The sequence below is a fragment of the Tupaia chinensis genome, unplaced genomic scaffold (genome assembly GCF_000334495.1).
Source record: "Tupaia chinensis unplaced genomic scaffold, TupChi_1.0 Scaffold000569_1, whole genome shotgun sequence".
Taxonomy (NCBI): domain Eukaryota; kingdom Metazoa; phylum Chordata; class Mammalia; order Scandentia; family Tupaiidae; genus Tupaia; species Tupaia belangeri.
The window spans coordinates 1,601,683-1,623,062 of NW_006160083.1; the positions used below are offsets into that span (position 1 = coordinate 1,601,683).

The 21,380-nt window shown below is 38.7% G+C and overlaps 1 protein-coding gene across 2 annotated transcripts in view; it reads right to left on the reverse strand.

Moving 5' to 3' along the window:
- Positions 1 to 11,164: 11,164 nt before the first annotated feature.
- SYNPR (synaptoporin) overlaps positions 11,165 to 21,380 on the reverse strand; it is a 356,658-nt gene continuing 346,442 nt past the window's right edge. For both annotated transcript variants that reach the window (XM_006158033.1, XM_006158034.2), the window contains 2 exons: positions 15,712 to 15,903; positions 11,165 to 12,037 (listed from right to left, as the gene is read on the reverse strand). In XM_006158033.1, the coding sequence (XP_006158095.1) occupies positions 11,780 to 12,037; positions 15,712 to 15,903 (450 nt within the window). In that variant the 3' untranslated portion in view covers positions 11,165 to 11,779. The remainder of the gene's footprint in view (positions 12,038 to 15,711; positions 15,904 to 21,380) is intronic.

Genomic DNA, 21,380 nt, shown 5'->3' on the forward strand with positions numbered 1-21,380 from the left:
TTTATTTTAATACCATTTTTTTTTTTTTTTTTTTTTTTTTTTTTTTTTTTTTTTTGAGAGAGGTTTTCGCTATAGGGCACGTGCACTCGCCAGACAGACAGAGACAGACAGAGAGACAGAAAGCGAGAAATCGCCCCCCCAGGGGGGATGGTCACGCCGCAATCCCTTCTCCTCCATTCTCCTCTTGGGATCTTGGGCACGCACGCACGCATACGCGCCCGGCGTGAGTTTTAAGCCACCGGGTCTGGGACGTGAACCGTGATAGACTACGTGGGAGTCCAGCGACATAGCCATTACGTTAACTGCTGGTTCCCAAGTCCATTCTTCTTGAACATTTTGAAATTAGTCCCTTCTACAAAAAAATAGGGAGAAAAATTAAGGAAAGATTCCTTCTGAGTCACCAAGACAAATAATGAAGGAAGATGAGGGCCCACCAGGAGCACCTGCTGTGCTCCCCTCATTTGTCCCAGGCTGGCTGTGGTGCAGGAGGCTAATGAGGCCTCTGTGTCCCTGGGAAGTCCTTGGCTGGAGAAGAAAGCCATTTCTCACCCCTTGGGGGAGGGCTGGTTCGGCTTCAGTGCCTCAGTCAACAGCTTCTTCTCCCTTTTCCACACATGAACCTGTTGGGATTCTCTGTTCTCCACAAATTATTCTAAATTGGAAGAAAGAAATAGATTTTTAGTGCGTTCTTAACCCTTTGGTAGACTTGTACCTAAACTGCCTTCGTTTCTCCTGGAACTCTGAAATCCCCTCTGAGATTATTACAGTGACACACATTCTCCATTTATGTTGTATTTTCCCCCAAATGAAGATGGCTGTATCCAAAGGGCATTTTGGGAAGAGGAGGGGGGTGGTAGAAAGAACTGGTAAAACCAAGATCAGAACTTTCTTCTAAGTTCTACACTTTACTTTCATCCATTACATGGCACCCCTGATCTGGTGTTAGAACTCTTTGTGTCAGAGAGGACACATGTCTTATGTCCTCTAATGGGTCACATCAGCAATGGCACCTTCATGCCTGTAGATCAATTGAGAGAAGGGAAACCAGTGTTACACATCATATGCTTGATTGAAAAGGCACATCATACCCCACTAAGATGTATAGCAATTATACGTAAATCAGAAATTACAAGAAAAATCATCAAAAAAACCAAAAAACAAAAAACCTTGAACAAAATCCAGGGGAATGGAAAAGAATTGAAAGTATAACACAATGTCCCATGCAGCAAAGATAAAATTTGTTTTGTGAAACTTTGAGTTTAATTCTTTGTGCATACTGGGGCACATTCTAAGTGTGTTTATTGTAATTATCAACTTACATAATGATGTAAATGTAGTTACTGTTAAGAGTGCCTTTCTTATAGAAAATGACCATAGCATTTTGGCTGAGCCTTCTGTAGTTGTTGATAGCTTGCGTAAAATTTTATCTTGTCATACACTTTCTATCGTTTCACTCATCTTTGTCCTCTCCATAGTATGTCAATGTATGAAATTAGATTATTTATAATGGAGGGGGCAAGAAGAATGCAGAGGGGGTTGAATACAGTGGCTAGTCCTGAACATGATGCACAGGTGTTGACTTCAAGTGATGCCTATATTATAACCCGGGGATGGTACAGTTTACAAATAGAGTAAGAGGAAAGAATGCATTAGAATGGAACCAGTGAGGGGCGAGGCTTTCAGGCCCCACAGAGCTGGAAGCCCTATCTATGTGGGCACACAGTAAGCTATTTGTAAACGTGCTCAAAACTTTGCAAAGATTTAAGACTCTTCCTTTTCTGGCTAATCAATATATTACATTATCTATGTTGCACCTGTGTTTGCATATTTTCTGAACAACCTACGATATAATAGGTTGTATAATGTCTCTCACTGCACTTCTCCCACAAGTATTTGAGAACCTTGTGTATTTCAGGCACTGTTCCAGGTGCTGGAGATACAGGTGCACACAATCCAGTAAAGTCCCAGATGTTCATGAAATTTATATTCAAGTGGGAGATATAAAGGACAAGTAAACAAATAAACACATACCGTAATTTCGGGTTTATATGTGATCTCTCCCATTAGACTATAAAAATGTCGAGGCAAGAGTTGTGTCCTCTTTTATCTTGCAGTTTCTCTAGCTATGGGCTGGACTAAATAAATGTATGGTACCCCAAGGATCCCCTCTCTAAGCAATGCATTTTCATTTACTAGAGTGCCTCTGCAGGGAATTGGATAAACATTGGCTCCAGGTTAGGAAACAGTTGCCCAAACTGTTATCTAAATACATGATCATTAAAGAGCCACCTACTGCCACATGGTAGTGCTATGGAGTGGGTCAATTTTCTAACAGAAAAGTTAATACTATTGATTGGGATAACTATCAGTTTTAATCATCATTATCAGCTGCTGAACATGTTGGACAAATCTGCTAAGAAATTTTATCATTTTATTCTTTACTAGTAAGATAATGTAGAAGGCAGAATAACGCTCCACCTACACCAAAAGATGTGCATATCATTATGATTACCAAGTCTATGAATATAGATAGAATATAGGTTGTTGGTAGAAATAGAGCTTCTGGTCAGTTGACTTTAAATCGAGAAATTAGCCTTAAGTTTCCAGGTGGGCCAAATGTAATCACAAAGGTCCTAAAAAGTAGGAGAGAGGCATAGTGGTCAGAGTGATGCCCAGTGAGAAGAACTCAACCTGCTGTGTCTGGCTTTGAAGATGGCGAAAAGGAGCCATGGACTAAGGAATGTTGGCAGTTGCTAAAAGCTGGAAATGACAAATGGATTCTCCCTATAGCCTCCAGAAGAATATAGCCCCCGCCAATCCTCTGATCTTAGTCTAGTGAGATTTATGTCCTCCTGAACTGAAAGATAATAAATTATTGTTTAAGCCATTGAGTTTGTGGTAATTTGAGCATTCATAGAAAATTAATACAGGTAGAAGTCATTCATTACCTTAAATTATGTGGATGAGGACTCTCAGGTTCAGAGATGTTAAGGTACTTTGCCAGGATCACACAGCCTGGTTCCGGTGGTGGAACCAAGATCTGAATTCAGATCTATCTCACTGCAGCCTGATGTGTACACCTGCTGCTAGGAATTTATATGACCAATTTCCATTGTAAAGTTAATGACAACATCTGCTGGTGCTAAATGATATATTCCAGCTCTTGGCTCCTAAAATAAAGATCTCCTAAGGTCTCTTCTGAGGTGATTATCTGGCTGAAAAATGTTTATCTGGTGAGTGCATGTGGTGTCATACTGCTAAGTTCCATGCAAACATCTCTCACTAGTAACTGTGAAATTTTAATAGTTGGGCTAGGAGCTTCCTGAGAGCATGATGAACAATCGGTAAAAAGAGCAGTCAACCACAGGACAACCTTTCAGTGATAGCATGTATCAAATTCTGGAAATAGGGAACCAGCAGTTAGCGTAATGGCTATGTCGCTGGACTCCCACATAGTCGACCGCGGTTCGTGTCCCGGACCCGGTGGCTTAAAACTCACGCTGGGCGCATGTGCGTGCGTGCCCAAGATCCCAAGAGGAGAATGGAGGAGAAGGGATTGCGGCGTGACCATCCCCCCTGGGGGGTGATTTCTCGCTTTCTGTCTCTATGTCTCTCTCTGTCTGTCTGGCGAGTGCACACACCCTGTAGCGAAAATCTCTCCAAAAAAAAAAAATTCTGGAAATATTATAGCAATGGAGATCTTTCGAAATAGACTTGATTGTGTGATGAAACCAGAGGAGAAAGTATCCAAGAGAAATGCCAGTTCCTAGGAAAGAAGGGAAAATATCTGAAAGAAGAAAACCTATTCAGTTTGTATATATTTTGCTTTACTTGTATCATCAAATTGGCATGAAGCCAGGTAAATATCACAGGAAATTGTTTCCAGTATGTACAGAGATGACTTTATCTCAAATGGACATTGGGCCTAACTCACAGGCATAAGCCAATTAGATCCCTTTAAACTACAAGAGGTCAAGCCATTAATATATGGGGGAAAAAAAATAGCAGAGACTCAAAGGCACCAGGAAAACTATCAGACTTCTTACAACTACCTTCAATTGTTTTTTTTCAATAAACCAGGACACAGATAGTGGAGATCTGTTCATTCAAAGGAAATACTCATTAAAATATTACTCAAAGAAACACAAGACTTTCAAGAAAATAGCTCATCTTAACTGTGTATCATTTTGGCCTTTTATATCCAGTGTATGTTATTCAGGTGTGAGTTTTCAGTTTGGACTGGAAGATCCAGGGTCATTTTTGGAAATACACTTTTGAAAGGTTTGGAAGAACATTCAGCTAAGCCCTAAAACCTCACAAAGCCCCAGGCTCTAAGTCAACCATGTTGAGATGATTCTTTACTCAACTGGACCTTTAACAGTCTTAATGACCTAATTAATGTATTCAGTGACTTTGTTCATGCTGGCAAGTGATTCTCACAGTAGCTTCTTTTCCTGCTACAAGGGACTTAGCATTCCTGTGCAAGATCAAATGAAGCACTTGATGTTCTGGGTCTGTTACTGCACCCTTGTTAGACCGGCAAAGCATACCTGGCTTAACATATAGTAGAATGGTGGGGTAGCTCTCCTGTGGTCTAGCAAGGTGATTTTGGATGTAGGGACCTAGATTTCTGCATCCAATGAGCTCTTCTCACTTCTAGTTCAATGACCTTGAGCAGGTTACGTAATCTTTACAGATCTGTTTTCTCATTTGCTCAATGGGTATAAAAATAATGTTTAATCTTGCATTTCCTCTGAGTATTAAATAGGCAAAGGAATATAAAGTGCATAACATAATTCTCTATGCAGAATAGATACTCAATAAAGAGTAACAAGAATTATTTCTATTAGTGAAAGTCCTCACAGGATTTTGTCACTGTCTAATTTCTTTAAACTTCGGTTTTCTAAACTGTTGTGTAGGAGAAATATTGGTATTTATAGCAGAGTGCTGTGTTTAAAGGCAAAGTGCTTAGCTGAGTGGCTGGCACATTGTAAGGGATCAATGGATCAATGAGTGTTAACTATCACTTTATAGCTTTTTTTTTTGCTTTTCGCCATAGAGTGCAAGGACTCACTAGAGCAAGAGAGAGCGAGCGAGCAAGCGAGCCTCTCCAGGAGGATGGCCATGCTGCAATCCCTTCTCCTCTTGGGATTTTAGGGACACACATACATGTGCCCAGTGTGATTTTCAAGCTGCCAGGTTCGGGACTCAGACTTCGGTTGGCTATGTGAGAGTCCAGCACCTTAACCACCACGCCAAATGCTGGCTCTACTTTATAGCTGTTTTAAGTATGGTTATATTTGGACACTAGATAAAAATCACATACTGGGGTTAAAGTCACATATAGTTGGTAGAGTGGCAGTTAATGGGAAAAAAATATCTTAGGGCCAAAAGGAAAGGGGCCATTAGTGGCCCATTTGTGTTCTCTCAGGACTTGCTACTGTGTACATGCTGCCCAATGACTCCCAACTGCCACACCTGGGATGCTGCCCAGTGATTTCTCTTCTGCCATACCCAACGCCCAGGCTAGTCTGGAGGTGCTGGGCAGCTATCACTCTCCCAAAGCAGCTCTCGCTCAGTGATGGACAGGAGTGGGTAGGTCAGTAGCACAGTTCTTTTGCCCCTTGGTTGGATTAATTGTGAGAGGTGTTCTGGATTATGTTTCATGTTCTTCAGTGGCATTAAGCCTCCATTGCCTACTGCTGTTACCTTGTCCATAATGCAAGATTTATTGACTTTCCCTTTTTTGGTTCATTCACCTAAGTCACTACTTGTACTTGAATTATCATCTCAGAGTCTGCTTCTGGGTAAACTCAATTTAGGACATTTACTTTCAAATGGGGGCAATGACATCTACCTTTTCACTGGGCTACTTAGAGAATCAAATGAAATTAAGATGTTATGACCTTTGAATAGCACACAAAGTGCTCTGTATAATTGAACACTGCTTCTTCTGTCAGTATATGAGATTTCCTTTTGCCAATATATAAGAGCTAAGAACCAGCCCGAGCTGTTGCTGAACACTATTCGATCCCTCATTCTAATTCATGCTGCCATGGTCTCTTCTCAAGGCTTCTGGATCTCATATGATATTCCTCTCAAGCTTATTTTCCTTCATGCCATCCTGTTTTATTTCACTCTTAGAATTTATTGTTATTTGAATTTATCTTATTTCTTTATTTTTATATATCCTGTTTGCCCAACACTGGGTTATAAACACAAGCCTATGAGCACAGAGATGCTTATCTTTTTCTAATCTATGTTCCCAGTACCTAGAACAGAGCTTGGCATATGGTAGGTGCTCAATAAATACCTGTTGAATGAGTAGATGAATTAATCTATTTCAGCATCATTTATAGGAAGTTGTAAATAATATATAGAATCTCATGAACCCTTCACCCAGCCTCTCCTAATGTCGATCTCTTATCTAACTGTAGCATAATACTGAAGCCAGGACATTGATAAAGGGAACTTTTCAAAGTGAAAATGGAATCATGTCACCTTCCCGCTGGCTTTCCACTTCACTTAGAATACAACCTCATGTTGGGACCAGCAGATGGCAAAATGGTTACATTGCTGAATGCCCATGTAGTAGACTGTGGTTCAAGTCCTAGATCTGGTGACTTAAGCTTATGCTGGGTGCGTGTGTGTGTGTGTGTGTGTGCATGCCCAAGATCCTGAGAAGAGAATGGAGGAGAAGGAATTGTGGTGTGGCCATCTTCCCTGGGGAGTGATTTCTTACTTCTTGTCTATCTGTTGAGCACATACACCCTATAACAAAAATCTCTCTAAAAGCAAACAAACAAAAAACCTCATATCTTCCAAGGTCCCTCATAATATGACTCTAACTCCTCACCACCTCCTGACCCTCTTCTTAACTGTCCCAGCCCCACCAGCTTCTTTCTTACCAGCCCTTCAAAGAGATTGTGTGGTCATGCATGTACCTTAGTCTCTGGATATGCTTTTCCCTCTTCTTGGAATTCCCTAGGGTTGACTCCTTACTATAATTCAAGTCTTCATTTCTCAGCTTAAAAGCCACCTCTTCAGAGAGGCTTTTGCTAACTCCCATATTTCATTCCTCTGCACCTTTGTATCTTTCTTTCTTCATAGTGTTCATCAAAATTTAGTCTTACATATTAGATTCGCTTACTTGGCAATTATTTGACTCTTCCAGACTTGACTGTAAGCTCCAAAGATGTCAGAGATTTTACTTACCTCAGTATGATCAGAAATTTGATTTCTAAAACTCAGGCTTACATAAATGTAGAACAAATTTGTACTTAGACATTTAATAGCCAATTAACTATATCAAATGTATACAGTTAATTAGCCTTTTCTATACATGACCAGGTCAGTGCTTGTCGCCATCCTATGAAATGAGATTATCTGCAGCCCAACTTTACAGTCTAATTGATAATTGTAATCTTCATTGATCACTGTAGTCAGCGATTATAATGCCACATGTTGCTTTTCCTTGGCCAGACTCTAATTCCAGCCACAGCTTGAAAGATCATTCAGTTCATTTTGATAATCACTTCCCTCATGCATGTACCTTCCAGGCTCCTCCTTTATCCTTCCTCGAGGCCCACCCAAGAATAAAGGAGGTGAAGGTACTGATAGGACTTATGGCAGTCCTTCTTCCTTCAAATCTCTGACTGATAGATAGATAGGACTTCAGGATTATTTTTCTGAAGTGCTAGGACCCTGCTCCGTCTACAGGGAAATGCAAACTGGAAATGTGGAAGAGTCACCATCCCTGTAGGTCACTCTCAACCAATGGGGGCTCAGGTTACTAGAGAGACACTTCAGCTATTGCTCCATGATGGAAAATTGCTGGAGCTCTTCTGAACTCTACTTGCAGATTCTGATGAAACTGAGGTCCTACTGTCTTCACTAGCTATATAACAGGCACACCCTTTTATTTACTTTTCCTCCTGCCCCATCTCATTCTCCCCACTGCCTCACTTGTACTTTCTGAGATTGCCTCTTAGACAAATTGACTGCACCCAGCCCTTGTCATCCCAAGCGCTGATTTCACCGGAACCCAAACTCAGAGTGCCTGCTATGTGCCAGAAGCTGTTCTAACTGATTTCCTTTACATGGCTGACCTTGTTCATTTTGATATCTATCCGATGAAGCAAATATTACTGTTATCTCCATTGTAGAGTTGGGGTACCTGAAATAACAGGAAGCTAAATATCTTGTCAAATACATTTATTGACTTGCCTGCCAGTGGTTGAAGGTGGTTCCTGGAATGTTAACTCTCCTTCATTTCTAGGCTGCACTTGCCTATTGGCTGTGGCTTCAGAAAAGTCCCAGGGCTTTGAAGAAGATATTGAGGACTAAAGAGGAGTCAAGTAAATGGTTGTGCGGGGAATCTAACTCGGATAGTCTTATTTCCGAACTCACCCTTTTTATTGGTATGCTTTACTTCTTTCCAAAAAATCAAAGGCAAATGCTTAGAAAGGCAAAGTCATAACCCAAATGCAGCTAGTGAGCAGTGAAGCTGAGATTCCAAATTGGATGTATTGGATACATAGACCCAGGCTCATCTGGTACACTGATTACTCCTTTTTAATGAAAGGCCAGATCTACTGTTCTTTTCTTGAAGTGAGAAGGAATAAATCCAGTTTAGTGAAATCCCTGTTGGATTACCTCAACTCTTTACTGCAAATCTGCAGCAGACTGTGGAAACATGTTTCTGTCTCAACTAGGGCTGGTAGTATTTTCCATTTATCAGTGCCCCCCATGAACGTTGGAATGGCTAAGGCTGGTAAAAGTCACTGATCTGAGAACTTCTCTGCTTTAGAATGTTTATGACATTCATGAAGCAGAGGCTACCTTTTCTTCCCGGAAGTGCTGAAAGCAGTCAAATCCAGCCACTATTCCAGGAAATGAGCGTGGGGAGAGGAGAACTCATGCCACTCCCCCTGCCCCCAGCCCTCTGCCCTATAGATAGTGAAATAATTTATTTTCTTTCTTTTCTTCTGTTTTTGTTTTGTTTTAATTGAAGAGCTATTTATTCCAGAGTGGGGCAGAGAAATAAACTGCACTTAGGTATGCTGAAGGCAACCAACTCTGGAAATAACCTGCCCTTTGTCTCAACCATCATTGATCCGCTTTCTCTCCCAAAGCGAAGGAAAGGACTTTGCTTTGATATTCTGTTGTCAGCCTTTAGATCGGACCTATCAAAGAAAAAAACAATTATGTTCATTCCTCTTTGTGATATTTCATTGTCTAAGTTCATGTAGCAGGAAGGAAGATTGAAGACTATCAACACACCTAGACAGTTTTTTCACAAGCTATTGCCTGTCTCCCAAGCCTTTCCAGCTCCCAAAGACAATTATTTGCTCACCATTGTCTGGGAAGAAGTCATTCCTCCCCAACCCCAATTCACTCTGAAATCTGTGGGACCTAAACACGTACTACTGGGGAAAACTTTGATTTGTGTATCTAGCTCAAATAAATATACTTTTCTTGAGAGAAATTTTTGCTATAGAGTGCATGCACTTGCTGGAGAGACACAGAAAGAAAGTGAGAAATCACTCCCTGGGGGGATTGCCACGCTGTAATCCTGTTTCCTCCATTCTCCTCTTACATGCACACACATACACACCTGGCTAATACAAATTTTGGGCACACACACCCATCATTATTTTCAAGCCACCAGGTCTGGGACTGAAAACATGGTCGACCATGTGGGAGTCCAGTGCCACCTGCTGTCCTCTTCCCTTGAGTTCTTTAGGATAAAGACAGCATTCCTGATGATGGCCTCTAGCCATTGTTGCCCATGCCTCCATCAGCAGCCACAGCCCTTGCATGGCTCCTGTGCTTAGTATGCTATGGAAGTCCTCCGTATCCATCCTGTCTCCAACCATCTAAGAGCTTTACCAGCCTGTTTTCTGCCTGGGACATGCTTCCTCCCATCCTGTCTTTGCTAAACACTCAGTGGTAAATGGGTCTGAAGATCCTTGACTTCTCTCTAACTATCACAAATCTCTATGTCAGATGTTCTTGTGGAATCCTGTGCCTCTGTTTGTTGTACACGGCATAACTGAGGTGTGAATATTTTAACGTCTTTTCCCATAATAGAGTATAAGCTTCTTGATATGGGATTTATTTCTGCTTTTGCTCATTGTTATTGACCCAGTGTCTTGCAGAACAATGGTGGCATAAGAGGTCCTAGAATGGTGGAGTGAATGAATGAACAACACTGGGTTCATGAAACAAGGACAGGGTGAGAGATTGGAAAGTCTATTGATGTAACCCTTGTTCTTTCATTGTTAAAGCCAACCAAGATCTGTTGTAATTCTCCATTGTCCAGCCAGCATTATATGCAATAACTTTATTAAGGTCAAATAGATATCACAATACAGATTTATCCAACAGGATCCAGAAAACTGGTTACAGATATCATCTAAGACACAAGGCTACTTTGTGCTAAATTGCTTCCAACAACACAAGTCACGCAAAGAATTTATACACCGATAACAACTTTTATCTGAAAATGCAGATGCTCCGCCTGCCCTTATTGTTGAGCCCTGGTGTTTCAATTAAGTTAAAACAAAGAGGTGAAGATTGGCATTTTCTTAATAATGAATACAGTCTGCAGAAATTTCATGAGAACCCTCTTTAGGATACACAATGGCACATGGAAACCATTTTTAATTTATGGGTTATACTCAAATCAGGATTAGTAATTAATAAGTTGAGCTGTGGCTTGAGAATTTTTAATAACTGGATTGAGAAACATATTAGCTTTTCAAATAAATAGAATTTAAAAGTTTAGCTGCTGGCAGTGAAGGTTCTACAGAATATTCATTATAAAGTAACAGCATGGCAGCATCTTAAATATGGTATCTGTATCTGCATCTCCATTATTCTAAGAAAACACTCCATAAACACTAACAGTTATTGGGCCTTATTATTCATGGTATATAGAATAACAGCCACGAAACACCATAGAAAGTTACAAGAATGTAAATATTTAGCTAAGTAAATAGAATAAATATTGAGCAGTAACTATATGTAACAGTGAATTTCTACTAATAGGCAAAAATAAAAATCCAAACCTTAGTTATAATGCATTCAGATCTTGGATAAAGCCAGAGAGACAAATTTGCAAAATATACAAAGTAACGAATATATTACTTTAAATGCCCATTTAACAAATTTGTGGTGCAAACTGGAAAATTTTCATAAATACAGCTCAAATGTTCATTGTGTGAGAAAATGCTTATTCATGCACTAAATCATATGAGCATCGATTCATCATATAAAAAGAATACAGAGTAACTGTCTGAAATAAATACTTAGGAGACTCATAGTCCTATAGGGCCTAAAACTAAAAATTAATAATACATGCATGTCGTGATACACCAAATTGTCTTCTAGAAATGAATAGAACGTCTTTTGCATCAAAATGCATAGGAAAACTCAATGCTATTTAATTTACTTTATGCATGTTACAGACTAGAGATTTTAAGCTACAAAATGCTTCTGCTATCTCAACACATATACAAAACGACCATAAAAGCATCTGTGTATATAACAAGGTACTCTCCAATTAGCCATCCGTGATGAATAATATATCTCCTCATGTCATTTCATCTCTAAGTACCATTTATCACAACCCAGGCCTTTCTACCTTAATGAGGATTACAGATCTCTGATTTACATTCAACACTTTCTGCATTAATAATTGACTGAAACTCTTAAAAAATTCTTCTGCTACTGAAGGTGGTGAGGCTCTCTCCAGAAGAATGCAAATGCTACTCTGCTAAATCTGATTAGTAAAGGAAGTGGGGCCACTAGGCTGTTGGCCAAACTCATCTGAGGATGGCCCCAAACTCGCTTGCTGGCTATAACCACTGCTTGACCCATAGCTATCTTGGTTGTAACCACCTTGATTATAGCTGCTAGAGTGTTTCTCCATTGGGTCTGAAAGATATCTCTGTCCAGAGGAATGCCAGCCAGTCTCCTTGAAAACAAACCATATGTTTCCAGCCCAGAGGATAAAGTTCAAGAATCCAAAGACCTGAAGGACAACAAAGCAAATGAGTTGATAGACTAAGAAAAAAATCTCAGTTTCACAAAAATCTTTTACAGTATGAAAGATTTACTTCAATGTTGAATTCTCTTATAGTTTTTCATTTGGAGCCGCTAGTTTGTTTAGAATGTCTGACCTTCATAGGATGCTTCCTACATGTCAGGCACTGTATAAAGAGCTTTTATATATATTGATTCACTCAGTCTAAGAATAATTCTAAGAGGAAGATACTGTTATCATACCCATATTAACAATGTGGAAATCTTGCCCAAAGTCAGATAACTTGGTAAATAGTACTTATGGAATTCAGAACCTGTCTTCTCTACCTTCACAGTATGAACTCTTCTCTAAGATGCCACTATCTCCCTCCAATAAGGTATCCTTCCGGGTATGTAAGATTATGTTTATGTGGTACAGGGTTTTATTTTTAATAATAGTGCATTACTTTATAAGATTACCTTCTCTTTATGGTTACAGTTACACTTTGTACTTTATTGTAACGCTATAAAGAAAATAACTCAATTTAAATATGGAGTGAGCAATGGTTTAAGTGGTATACAGCTAAATACAGTTTTGAATCTGAACAGTTGTATTTTTTTGTACCTCTCACATTCAGAAGTGAATGTTAAAACCAGACTACTAATAAAGTGCAGGTTTCAGAGAGGTATGAAATGTTTTCTCAAGAACTGGATGTAAGACATTTCTTGGAAATTAGTGAATCAGAGGACAGGGTATTGCTTCCCTCAGGCCTAAGTGTTTGATGGAAGCAGAACTGTTTGCTATTGTGAGAGGCCTAAATAGGAGTTGTCATTACTTGGTCTGTTCTGCAGCCTTTGCCAAGGCTGGCTGGTTGACTCGGGAATTAACCACAGCATCTCAGCCCCTGTTTCAATAGTTTCCAATGGAGATAACAAATAGTACAATATAAAACTGTGCTTACAATTAAAATGTATTTAGTCACCACTCCATCATGACACTGACCAAACAAAATGGACTTCAGAAGTGGCCTTAACTCTGGAGTAGGGTGCTAAAAGTCTCCTGTTGGGTCAAAATTTATACCTTGGTTTCATAATAGTAGGATGTTCCAGGTTGCCCTGTGTATATGTGGGGTGGAGGAGGGGTGCTGATATACTCAAAGATACCTGACCTTGGGAGCTTGGAGCAGGGATTTTTTTTTTTACCAGTAAATTTCAATATTTTATAATGGAGCAAGTGCTTCAGGACAAGAAAACTGAGGTCAGTCTTGGAGTAATTTAATGGGCTTTGAAATGAGAGTGGCCTAAGCACTATACTTTATTGGTTTATGACCTTGAACAAGGCATTTATTGGATCATCATTTTTGCATAGAAAAATAAGTCATGACTTTGCTGAAAACCTGATAGTTTCTAGACTTCAGTTGTTTTCCCCCTACCATGGAGCAAAGGCAATAATTCTTTCCTTGGGGAACAGTTGAGAAGATTAAAGAGGATGCTTGTAAAGTAGCTAGAAAAACAGGTGGTTATATTCTATTGCATATATAGACAAAAAAAGACAAAATTCTATCTGAAAAGAGAGAATGATAAAACAGACATGAAGAAAGAGATAGAGATGTAGAAAAAAAAAAAAAGATGAGGGATGAGGATAAGCTCTGTTCATTTTCCTAAGTCTTCTAGTTCCTGGCCCCGTGTTCTACCTGGGAAGACGCATTTCTAGTATCCTTGTGATTGTTTCCAGTTTTGAATAAGCTAGCTCAATATGACTTGAAGCCAAACAAGTTTGTAATGAAAAAAAAATGTATACTTTGGCTGATTAATATATTTTTCCCTGTTTGTGGTAATATAAATCTAATTTAATTTGTAATTACCCTCAAATGGCCTGAGCTCTCTTCTGGAACTTTGCATCCTGAGCAGAGTAATGCAAGGTTAGTAAAACTTTCCACTAATGGCAACTGGAAGAAATGATTCTTTGGTGTATGATGTCTGGTACCCTGGTTCTTCTGTATATTTTGCCATTCTGGAGTCTGTTTCTTCAGGTTTCATCAAATTTATGAGCCAGTTGATTTCCTTCCTATGACTTTCTTTTTTCCCCAATGAAGTTAGAGTCAGTTTCTGTTATTTGCAAGCTGAATATTCTAATTCATACAGCTATTTGGTAACAGAAGTGGGATGCATAAAACATACTTTAGGGCTATGAAAATTGTTTTGCATTTGCCAGTTTGAATTGGGTCTGCTGTCAGTAAGAACTGTAAAATTCTTAACTGACATGAGTATATAACCATATCAACACTAGACCAGCCCTTTCATACATAGCACACTATTTGGTTTCAATTCATCCTTCATTTTGGTTTTAGGGGACACATCACATTGTTTTTCATTCATAGTTCTTATCTTTTAGTCTAAAAATGATTAGGGATACCACAGGTGTAAATAAAAGTGTAATTAAAATCTTGCAGGATCTCATAATTTATTGAGAAATTTATTATTAAACTAGCAAACATGACAAGCAATTTTATCTTTGTCTTCTTAGATTTTGAGATGATAGTTACAATAACTTTTATTAAACACTGTCTATAAGCTACAGAAACATAATTATACATGTTAATGTATGCTGTGAAGAATTTATCTGTAGGTGTGGCCAACAAGTACATAAAAATGACTGAGATCTTATTATATCATTAATATCTCTCCAAGGCAGGATTCACAGTCAAATCATCAGGAGCAGAGTAGCAGCTCTTTTTCCCTTTTCAGTGTCTTCTCAGACTCAGTTTTATAAAGCTGTAGAAAAACAAGCTAACCTTGAAGCAAAGATAATTATTTTTAGGGTTTGCTAAGAGTGTTGCTCTTTTAGCAAATACTGCTACACCTCCTATTCTTTGATAACTGCTGCTATTTGCTGCCATTATGGTTTGTCTTTCTCAGTCACATGTTCTTTGTAGTAACACAAGTTCTTATACTTACAAATTAAGAATCAAATTTAGCATCCCTGCTAACTGCCAGATTTTCTCTCTTCCTATAAGATCCATACACTTGATAATATTTGACTCTGTTCAACTAATAGTTAAACAGTAGTAGTGCAGCTTTTCCAAGTTATCAAACAACTGAAGTGAGCATGGAGAAGATAAAGAAATCACCGTAATTACTATAATAATTTATGTATGTATGCATATATATGGTATATGTGTGTCTGTAGACACATATGTATACATATATATGAGAGAGAGAGAGAGTGCACCCTGTTAGGTGTGCAAATTTTTCTCAAGTATATTCTAACTACCTGTGGTTTGAACAATGTTTTCTTCCCAGGAAACTTCTATGCCTTCAAATATTCTTTTTAATTCCTGGCAGATTTCAGCCTTAAAGTTCAGATTTTATATCTGTCTCAGACTCTGCTGGACTCCCAGGCTTAAAATTTTGATGTGACTGTCATCTAAGCAGCAGCTGTTAATGCCTGCCGGGTTCTTATTAAGGGTTTTGTAATTGGTGGCATTAACATCTATGGATTCCAGCAATATAAAACTTGATGGCCAAAGGATCATTTTGCACCCAGAGTGAAATATCACCTTTTTGATTGACCTAGTTTTGGAGGTAGAAATTTCCAAGATGATTTCTTGGAGGTGATTTTCTTATACATTGGACTGTCAAACAAAGACTTGGGAGGTAAAGCATACATGAAAACATACTTACCACCGAAGTGTTTAAGCTGGACATAACAGGGCTGTGGACAGCCATGCATTTATTATATGGTTGTTTGCAAGCTGACATCAGTAACAACACTTCCTTGGGATCTGTTGCAACCTTGACATCAGACAGTCCTTTTGCCCAAGCTGATGAACCCACCAACCACAAGAATGAAAAGACCACAGTGACGATGAAGTCCTACAGAAACAAGCAGAAGATAAAACAGTAGGAAAAAATGTGAGTTCTGGAAACAAAATTACTATTATTATTCTTTTGTGATAGGGCCCGTGTGCTGACCAGAGAGAGAAAGAGGGGGAATGAGAGAGGGAAAGTGAAAAATTACTCCCCACGGGGGATAGCCTTACCACAATCCCTTCTCCACATCTCTTGGAATTTTGGGCACATAATGCACATATGGTTAGTGTGATTTTCAAGCTGCCAGGTCTGGTACTTAAACCTCAAAGCTGGCCGTGTGGGTTCTAGTGCCTTAACCTCCACTCTACCTGCTGACCCTTTGATTTGTTTTTATAGCTTCTTGGTTTGCCTTTGGGAAAACTCCCAAGATCCCATGCATTGGCACCAGTGAAAACATGAAAAAAAAAAAAAAAGAAAATTTTATATTTATATAAAATAAATAGTAATAGTAACATACATTGAATGCTTACTATGTCTCAGGATTGATGCTAAAGACTTTATAACTTTCATTTAATTGTTCCTACAGCATCTCTGTAAGGAGTTACTGTATTTGTCCTTTGTTAAAGGTTCTTGGCCATATTAATTCATTCATCCATTAGTTCATGTAACAAATCTATGCATTATCTATTATATGCCTGGGATTGTGTTAAGTAAGAGACGATAATAGCTATGTTTTGGGATCAAAGGGCGGTGAGCAGTAACACAGTTGTATCCACATGTGAAAGGTCCTGGGCTTGCATCCCGGGACCTTCCTGAGTGTCCTGGGTGCATCACACATGCCTGTGATTTAGGCTGGTTGAGGGTGGGTCTCAGTGTGAAGACACTGTCGGGGATATCTGTCTGTCTCTCTCTCTTTTTCTCTCTCTCATGGAAAGAATAAATGCATTCACCCAAAAATAAAGCTGTGTTTGAATGCTTATTATGGGTGAAAAGTTTTATATAAACCTATCCTTTTGGTAATTATGTTAGGCAATTTAAAAGATGAGGAAACTGAGGCCCAGAGATAGGAGATAACACAAAGAAAATGGCAGAACAGGAATTCAAATGAAGGTCTGTCTGCTTCTGAAAACCATGTGTTAAATGCGTAGGGGAGAGAATCTTCTTTGTTCATATTAAATATAATTTCTTTATAAAGGGAGGACTATTTTAGATAATATCTCTTAACTTTTCCGGTGCATAGGGGACTGTTTTAATATCTTCTCTCATGTCTTAGCAGGGTTGGCTGTCTAAAACTTAAGCAGATCATGTTGTTTTGTTTTGTTTTGTTTTTGCTTTTTTTGGGGGGGTGGGGAGAGGTTTTTGCTATAGGGTGTGTATGCTTGCCGGAATGACAGAGAGTGACAGAGAGACAGAAAGCGAGAAATTACCTTCCGGGGGCATGGCCACCACAATCTTTTCTCCTCTTCTCTTCTGAGGATCCTGGGCACGTACGCACATGTGTCTGGCAAGAGTGTAAGCCTTCAGGTCCAGGACTCAAACTGTGGTCAACTACATGGGAGTCCAGCGACATAGCCTTTATTCTAGCTGCTGGTCCCAAGAAAATCATGTTTTAACATAGTAGGACAAATTTTCAGATTAACGTGCAGTGATTAAAAAAAAAAAAATTGTTCTTTGGGACCAGCAGTTAGTGTAATGGCTATATCGCTGGACTCCCATGTGGTCGACCGTGGTTCGAGTCCCGGATCCAGTGGCTTAAAACTCATGCTGGGCACGTGTGCGTGTGTGCCCAAGATCCCGAGAAGAGAATGGAGGAGAAGGGATTGTGGGGTGGCATCCCCCCTGGGGGGTGATTGCTCACTTTGTCTCTCAGTCTCTCTCTGTCTGTCTGGCGAGCACATGTGCCCTATAACAAAAACCTCTCCAAAAAGAAAAAAAAATTGTTGTACCTAAAATAATCCAAATACTAACTTGGAAAGAAAAATAGTAAATTGAATTTGCCAACCAGAAATAGGCTGCTCTTTTATTCTTAGTAAGTACCTTTTCAAGTAGAAAGCTTGCCTTGTGTTGCTTTCCTACCCAGGAGCATGGTATGCTGACGTACTCTGGTTACCCTACGCCCATAGCATGACTGAAATACTTTCATCAGGATCTCAACATCTACACTGGGGAAACTCTTACACTCTGAAGATGCTATTGTGCCTGACATTTGTTAGGTACAAGCTTTGTGGAGAACTTTCTGGAGAGTTTCACTGCTAAGAGTGCCTGAGCCTTCTGAGTAATAGTCTCTTTTTATCTAGTGGGTGGTATGAGTTATGTAAATCACCAGTTTACCACTGTTTTCATGCTGGCTCTAGAAAATTTAAGACCCATTTGTAACCCATTCTTAGGATTTTTATGGCATGAATATGTTAATCTTTTCCCCTATGTTATTTTACATAGCCGTCTTTTTTTCCACCCATTTTCATTTTCAGTTAATGTCACCTTCATTTTTAAATATCCTGTAACACATGATAAATCCCTTATGAAATGAGGTGGAGGTATAAATAATCAGGGGCCGGCAGGTGGCATGGTGGTTTAGGGCAGTGGACTCCCACGTGCCTAACTGCAGTTCGAGTCCCAGACCTGGTTGCTTGCTTTTGCTCTCTCGCTCTCTCACTCTGTAACTCTCTGGTCAAATTAAAATAAATAAATAAAGTTAAATAAAATAATTCTTTAAAAAACAAGCAAAAAGTGTATTTATAGCTGTTTCAATATTAATAATAACATTTAGAATAAAGTAATTCAAATATTTTTATTTGAATCAGAAATGAAAGGAATGGTTACAAATAAGTAGAGCTTAACTGTGTCAAATCACAGCCTTCTGTTCTTATTCAGTCTGATTCCTTATTTCATTCATTAATTCATACATCAATCCAACTAGTAATTTTTGAGTAATATGCAAAGTATTGAGGAAGGCTTATGTGTTATAAAAATAGGAAACTTACTCTCTTGAAAATACATATTTGTGAAGACCCACAGTTGCCTTATAATTCCAACTACAGGATTCTTATTGTCATTATTTATACTCATCATAACTAGAAATAAACTTTTTAAAGTTTGGATGGGGGAACACTTAAAGAAAAAAGTCATGTGAAGACCTTTGAATTGAAAATTGAAGAAAACCATGTAAAAACTTTTATTCTTACTTGTTCAAATAATAATAATCTTTATCATCCCTAATATTTATTAAACACGTAATATGTGCCAAATATTATTCCAAGTGAGTGTATTAACTCACTTAATCCTGGCAACAATGCTATGAAATAGATGGTAATCCTGTTTCTATTTTACAGTTGAGGAAACTATGGCATGAAGAGGTTAAATAACTTGTTTGAAGTCATGAGTTGAAAGTAGAGGAACCAGGATTCTAAGCCTGTCCCTCTACCTCCCCAGGGCCATGTACTTATTCCATTCTGCCTCTCCTATCTGCATCTTGAAATGCTGGGCTTCCTATTTAAAGGAAGTATTTTTTTAAAAAATTGTATTTGAAGTCCTACTGAATCTAAAAAGTTGTTTAAAAATTGGGTTTGAGGTTCTACATAATTTAAATATAAAAAATAGCAATAAATTATTTTCTACAAATAAACTTCTGTACACATGTGTATACATGCCCAAAATACCAAGAGGAGAATGGAATAGAAAGGATTGAGGTGTGGTAGGGGTGCTTTCTCACTTTCCCTCTCTCCTTCAGTCTCTTCCTTGCAAGCGCATGAGCCATCTAACAAATTTTTTTAAAAAGCCGTTCATGTTTGTATATATAACATCGTATAAGAATTTACCAAATGATAATGGTAGGATTGGAGATCAATTTTAATGAGTTTTATGTAATTTTTGTGTATCTTAAAATTAATTTAATAATTAGAACAACTTAAAACAATGTGACACTGATTGATTGTACCAATGGCTCTCACAGACAGAATTTCAAAGGTTTAGTTTGTCCTTATAAGTGCATCAACATTTATAATTAGACCGAATAGTAAGTATTGTTAGAATTGAGAGACTTTTGCATTAGAGGGTTCCAGAAAGTAGCCTCAAGCCAGGTTTTTGTATAACTAAGCAGAGTACGGACATGAGCAGACTATGTCAAAATCCTACCTGAAGAATATATTAGCCTAGCGACCAGCAGTTAGCATAATGGCTATGTCTCTGGACTCCCACATAGCCGACCGCAGTTCACATCCCAGACCTGGTGGCTTAAAACTCACGCTGGGCGCGTGTGCGTGTGTGCCCAAGATCCTGAGAGGAGAATGGAGGAGAAGGGATTGTGGCGTGGTCAACCCCCAGAGGGTGATTTCTTGCTTTCTGTCTCTCTGTCTCTGTCTGGTGAGTGCATGCGCCCTATAGCAAAAACCTCTTAAAAGAAAAAAAAAAGAATGTATTAGCCTAAATTTTGGTATATTTTGGCTTTAGGTGTGAACCTGAGCCTGATGCTCCCTTACAGAAAGTGTGACATGAGTCCTCACTAACCAAACCCAACCAGAATCTAGAGGGCAGGGACCCCACTGATGTGATCCATGCAGATCACCTCCTGGCATAGAGCGTGTTGTGGATGGGCAGATATTAAGCCAGAAGTTGTCTTGAACTAGTGGTTGTCTTAGAAGTGGCTGCAACACCCACTGCCCATGCTTACTGAATTCTTTCTGTATGCCAGGTGCAGTTATCATTGGCATCTTGAAACAGGTACTTATGTTAGTCTCATTTTACTTATGAGGAAACTGACCACAGCCAAGTTAAACACTTATAATTAGTGGCTGGCATGACTGCTATAACATATCATCAGTTTCCTGAAACTTTTGGGGGAAAGATGCATTTTGGTATATCTTATGTAGGTAATTACTTTGATGTTCTGTAAATTTTAGTCTGATTTTTACTACCTAACCAATTTTATTTTCTGTATTCTTGTTTAATATTTCTTTTAAAAGAAATTACAGTTTTTGCATAAATAAGGTTTATCTTAGAAAGAAATTATATGTGTACTATAAATAGTAAACTAATACAACATTCTCTAAATAAAGAACTCTGCAACGTAAGTGCTATACAGAAAAACAAAATACATTAAGTTCTAGCTGGAGATGTTTGCCCAAGACTTTGGAGTCTAGGATCTTTTTTAAATGGGGAGATTAGCACATGTTAGTGGGGTGTTAAAGAAGTACTAGCATGACTTAATCAGAAGGCCAAATTGAATATGGAATAATTTTATCATTCATGCTATCTAATGGCATGATTATGATCTGCGTAAAACCATCTTATGTATCAGGGAAGATAAATGGCTCCCATGGGACTGGGGAAGTGACTTCTTTCTGATGGTACAGACAAGAACACAGTTGTTTATAAATACTATGCCTTATCTATCTGAGTTATGCACGTGGGAGCTTAATTTGTAACACTTACTGCTAGGTTATCTTGGCAAACATATTAACTCTTTGAATATATCTTCTGTTACCTTTACTTGTGTGTTTTTTCTTTTCTTTTCTTTTTTTTTTTGGAACGATTTTTTTTTT